This window comes from Saimiri boliviensis, chromosome 3 (genome assembly GCF_048565385.1).
Source record: "Saimiri boliviensis isolate mSaiBol1 chromosome 3, mSaiBol1.pri, whole genome shotgun sequence".
NCBI lineage: Eukaryota > Metazoa > Chordata > Mammalia > Primates > Cebidae > Saimiri > Saimiri boliviensis.
Genome location: NC_133451.1, coordinates 37,633,096 through 37,639,095, shown reverse-complemented (window position 1 = coordinate 37,639,095; position 6,000 = coordinate 37,633,096). Strand labels below are relative to the sequence as shown.

Genomic DNA, 6,000 nt, shown 5'->3' with positions numbered 1-6,000 from the left:
CACAAGGAGGACATGCGGAATTGCATTTACTCATTTGGGGTGATACTACAACCAGATTTTAAAAAAATAATCCAGTCAAAAATAAATTTCATTAAAGCACAGTTTCATTTGTGCTAATGATGCTATGCTGATTTTAGAAATGCATCGGTCTATGACATCAATATTATTGAATCTTTTGATGCCTATGAGTCTCTCGTGGTCTGTAATCAATGCATGGTAGTAGCTGCATGAGTTAAGTTGCCATTATATAGAGGTGAGAGGGCTCATAGTGCAAGGGATAACTCATAAGGATTTCTGAGGATTTTCCACTTGAGTCTTGTGGGAGAAATTGATGAAGGTGCCTGAAAAGATAGGCAGGGACCGGGATGTAAAGGGCCTTGTTTGGGCATTTTCCTGAATGTTGTGGTGAGCCAGTGAAGGTTTTAAACAGACGAATAACCAGATTTTCACCTTCTGAGAGACTATGATGACGCTACTGTCATGGATGGTTCAGAAGGGAACTGAGACCTGTGCTGAGACCAGGCTGGTATTTATCACACTAGTTTGCAGTAAGGATGAGAAGGAAATGAAGCAAAACCGAGGCAGTGGGATGGAGGAAGACATACAAAGGAGTAATTAATAGCACTTGGAAACTGATTGTGTGTTGAGAGTGAGGAAAAGCGACAATCTAGGGCCATAGCAGGGCTTCTGGCAGAGGTCACACTATACATTTAGCTCAGACAGAGAATAAGAGGAGGGGGAAAGAGAATGGATTCAATTAAATCTTAAATACTGGTGTACAGGGATCTGGTAGAAAGTTGATGATAAAGATGGAATTCAAGAGTGATGTCTGGGCTCCATGTAGAAATTTGAATGTCATCAGCACATAGTGGGTGGTTGCAGAAACCACAGATATATCCAGTGGATTGCTTTGCTCAAGCTAATATATAATTTTGGATGAAATAAGTGCAGAGTGAATTGCAAATTGAAACTTATTTTACTTGGGAAATTGTACAACAGTTGCAATAAATGTTTGTGGACTGACTGGATGAACATATGGATAGAGAGGTGATTAAATAAATGAAGAGTATAAGTTCATGAAAATCAATAGACGTTCTCTTTTATTTTCATGATTTATTTCCATTTTAGCTATGGTATGAATAAAAAAGGCAACATTTGGATGCAATACATAGAGATATTTAAACATAAATAGCCTTTTTTTTTTTTTTTAAATGTTAGAAACAGAGTTTCCCTCTGTTCCCCTGGCTGGAGTTCAGTGGCACAATCATAGTTACTGCAGCCTCGAAATGCTGGGTTCAAGCAATCCGCTCACCTTAGTCTCCCACAGTGTTGGGATTATAGGCATGAGCCACTGTGCCTAGCTGCCTTTCATTTTTAAAGCCTACTATTTCAGACCATTTCGTATGTATTATTCCTATTTGGTATTGATGACCTTGTAGTGACTGATCAATGACTTCCTTTGCTGCAAACCCAGATGGAGATGACCAGCAAGTGACAGACTGGGACCTGTTCAGCAAACATGTTATTTTGCACATGACTTCCCTTGAATAAATGTGAGTCTTCACTCTGTAATCCTTGCCAGAGACCAAGTGGTTTTAAAATAAAGAGAGATGTGTGATACTACACATTGGCTTGTAACACCCATATCTTATATAAATGGCCACACTGTAGTCCCAGGGTCTGCAGAACAGAATGAGACTCCTTAGTCATCAGTCACATCATTATGAAGGCAAGAAACAGGGAAGGGTGGAAACGTGTCTTCCACTGCCATTGATGGAAAGTTTTACCTTGACAGGGAAAGTTCTGGGCCTTCTTGAATCATCGAGGAAAGGCTTAAAATGCACATTTGTGGTCTAAACTGTCCAAAATGCTTTAACGCCTCACTACAGGCATCAAACGGTTTGGGCAATGCCACGTAAATTACAAATCCATTTTGTAGTTTGGGAAGGTCATTAGGATGCAGATTCATTATCTGCTGAGACTTTTTTGTTGCTTTCCATTTATTACTCCCCTTTGAGTGAAATGGAGCTGTGAGAGCAGAGCAGAGACCTCAGTTCACTCAACCCTGACACATTACTGGTGTCTACAATTTCACCATAAATTTGGAAAGGGAGAGACAGAAATGGCAAATGCAGGGATTTAAATCCCCTCGTGCTGCATTTGTCAAGATGAGCAGATTGTAAACTGCCTCTTGCAAATATGATATGCATCTGGGCATCAAGCTAATAATTCTGAACCACAGAATCATTCGTTTGTGTGATGCTTCACTCCAGAAGTGTCTGAAATTGCTTCTATAGTCATTATGTATCCCAGAGCTGTTCAGGTTTAGTCTGAGGATTAGAGAGACTATCTGACTAAGGAAGTTGGAGTGCTTTTCCAATGAGATGGAAATGACAAATTTTTCTGTGTACATCATCAAAATCTTTACAAATTATGCATTTGGAATACTTGGTTTGGGCTTTTCTGAGAGATTTGTATAGTCATCAACTTTGTCTTAGAAACTTAGAGGCACATTGATGACAAATTCAAATCATTTAGACACTCTCACAGACACTTCTGGCTCTTCTAGTGAAAAACAATCTGTATATTTTTACACTTTCTGTCTCTGGCAAGGCCCCATCTTCTTACCTCCCTGATCAGAAGCAACTTCTTATGCTTCCTGTTTTGCTTTCTATACATTTAGTTACATAAGTCATCCAGTGATACATTTCATTATGTGAACATAATTATTGCAAATAACATTGCAGTCCTTTTTGATGATTGTGAAATTCTGATGTTTTCCCTCACCAATGGTACCCCCTTTCACTTCTGGTTATTAACTGTTAGCAGCAGTGATAACGGCTTCATGTGTATCCTTCCCGATCTTCTAGAAGGGTGTGTGTGTGTGGTGTATAGTATTTGTGCGTGCATGTACAAACATGTTATTGTAGATAGACATCATACTACAGCTTCCTTTTTTCACTCAGTTACACATCTTGGAGCTGTCACTACAGGGATCTATTCCATTCTTTTTATTGGTGTTTACTTTTGCATAATATTCCAGAGTATTGGTGCACCACAGTTAACTTCTTTAGGGCTTCTAAATTTTCATTGCAGTCTACCTTATCTTGAAGAATCTTGAAAGACCCCTCAAACAGTGAACTCTTCAAAGCAAAAAAGAGGACATTTTATTAATTTTATCAGGAAAAAGCTTTCACATTTCTAAGCTCCCCAATCATACTTATTCTATACCACCAAATACCATTAAAATGAGCACAATGACTTCATAGTTAACCTTTCCTAACGTAACTCAACTAGGTCTTTTCCCATGAATTACCCTACACTACAGCTGCTTCCATTCTCTCATCCAGCATTTACAGATTATACACAGAAGACTTTGACCTATTTGTCAATTCAACAAATAATTATTGAGCGCCGACTATTTGCCAAGCACTGCTGTCAGTGCTAGGAATGTGGTAACAAACAAAACACAGAGAAATCCCTCCTCTTCTGGAATCTACATTCTCGTGCAAGGCGGAGAATAGACAAATCAGCAAGATATGAAGGATGTTAGGCAGTGGTACGTCCTAAAGGGAAAAAAATGAAGATGGGAAAAGTGCTTTATTCAAAAGGTGGTTTTTGAATAAACACTGTTAAGAAACAAGGGAGGAAGCCGTGCAGATGTCTGGGGGAAAGGCCTCCCTGAGCAAGATACCCTTTGGGAACAAATGATTCTTTTCTGACAGAGAAAGGGCCAGAGATGTTCTGTCCTGTAGTTCATCATTTGGGTTCTTGTCCTTTATCACTTCTTACCAGTGGAATTATTTTCCCCAGGAGAGTTGACTAGAACTTTCCTGCAGAAATGTCAAAAGGCAATCATATTTTTCAGTGAGAAATGAATCACTCAACATACAAGGTTTATAACATGAGGGAGACCAGGGCATATAGGGTACTCATTTTCTTCTGGGATTAGGGGTGCTGGCAGGAGAACAGTGGCTGGCTCTCTGACAGAGAGATTTGTGGAGCAATTTGTCTCTGCTTCAGGCCAAAGGATAGAGAGAAGGAGGGAGCCTAGATATTAGCTGAAAGAGGGGAACTCAGCCCCAGGAAAAAGGAGCAAATTTTCTTCTTTATGATAAGGTAGCTGCTTCTCCATGGCTATGTCTAGAATTCTATATACTGCTTGGATATAAATCCCATTCTATATACTGCTTGGATATAATTCGTAGTCGGATAATTACAGGCAGATCACTCAATCTCTCTGAGCTTCATTTTTCATCTGCGAAATGGAAATGATAATAATAGTAGGTATCTCCTAAGGTGGATATGGAGGACTCAATGAGACTGTAGAGGTAATGACCTTGTACTTTGTGTCTGAAACATAGCAAATAATCAGTAGGTATGATGTCATCATCACATCACTATCACCACCACCATGAGCATCAGTTCCTGGGCTTAATAGGGAAGTTCCTGGGTAGAAAGGCATTATTCAGTACTCTTTAAAAAAAAAAATTTTTTTTTTTTTTTTTTCTTTTAGTAGAGATGGGGTTTCACCATATTGGCCAGGCTGGTCTCAAACTCCTGACTGCGTGATCCACCTGCCTCAGCCTCCCAAAGTGCTGTGATTACAGGCATGAGCCACTGCACTTGGCTATTCAGTATTTCTTTAAACATCAGTCAGTATCTCACAGAGCTTGGTACTGAAGATTCAGCTTCAAGTCTGTCTAGATAAGTTAAAAAAAAAAAAAAAAAACTCAGTCTTTGGGAAGTTAGTAGAGGGTTAAGGATTTTCAGGAAGTGGGTGATGTACAAACGGGCTTCCTTGGCACCAGAGAAGGGGAAGGGAGAAGGAAATGGAGACGTTTTTGTGATATCAAAGGCGCCTGTGAGACAGGATGCTGTGTTGATGATGACCAGGAAACTGCTTGATGTAAATGTCTGTGAAATGATGAGGAGGCCTGTGGCGAGAACCACCCAGAGGCCAAATAACCTCACGTGGCTTCATTCTGTGTCTCTTTAGTCCCAGTTGTTCTCACATGCATGGAAACGACCAAAGCTGACAACCCAATCTTTCAGCTACAAATCTACCTCACAGCTCAAAGAGAGCCAATCTAAGCATTCAGGTGTCTCGAAAAATAACCATGTTACATTTCCGTTTTGTTGGGAGGCTCTGTCTAATAGTTAAAAACACTAGTCAGACCGAACTGACCTGGGTTTGAATCCTTTTTTTTTTTTTTTTTTTGCTAGTGTGTAATTCTGGACAAGGTAGATAATGTCTCTGGGTCTCAATGTTCTCATTTGTGCAGGGAGAGGGCAATAATACCTATCTAATAGGGTGATTATGGAGATGAAGCGGGATAATGCAAATAAAATACTCAGCACAGTGCCCAGCATGCAGTAAATGCATGTTAGTGATTATGACCAAATCTTTTGTACAAATTGTTTTTGGGTTAATGAGGACAGAGGACAAAAACAAAAAAGAGAAGGGAAATAAGAGTTATGGAAAAGAGGGGGCAGGATGTTAAAAGCTGATCCTGGAAGACAGGTACTTGGTGACTGTAAAAAAGAAAACGCTGGAGAGAGAAAAAGGATGAAGATGGCAGGGACTCAGAGGCAGAAGCTCAGCCTTGTTTTTTGCCAAGGTTTCATCCATCTGGCCTTGGCTTCTGTGCTTGCTTTTCCTTCCAAATGGCAGCTTCCAAGCCTGGTGGTGAAACCCAGGGCAGGGAGATAGAACATCTCTGGATCACTCTAAACTTCGGCACTCAGTGAAGGCATTTAAGAAATATACATATTCTTCTTTTGCAATATAGAATTCCTTTGAGACTAATACAAGAGACAAGCCTGTCAAGTGAGTCTGCAGTGACCACAGGCTGACATAATCCTATTGCTTTTTGGCTGACACCTCAGGCAGAGAAAAATTCACTCTGATCCAAAGGTAAATGTAGTTTAAATCCCAATACAAAATTCTGACCCTCCATAATTAGCTTCTATTCCCAGTCTGTGATGACCCTAGAACCC

The 6,000-nt window shown here is 40.0% G+C and overlaps 1 protein-coding gene across 1 annotated transcript in view; it reads right to left on the bottom strand.

Annotated features, from left to right (window-relative positions):
- Positions 1–798: 798 nt before the first annotated feature.
- FAM114A1 (family with sequence similarity 114 member A1) overlaps positions 799–6,000 on the bottom strand; it is a 94,559-nt gene continuing 89,357 nt past the window's right edge. Inside the window, exon 13 of the mRNA XM_074396015.1 lies at positions 799–3,143. Coding sequence (XP_074252116.1) covers positions 3,012–3,143 — 132 coding nt within the window. The 3' untranslated portion in view covers positions 799–3,011. The remainder of the gene's footprint in view (positions 3,144–6,000) is intronic.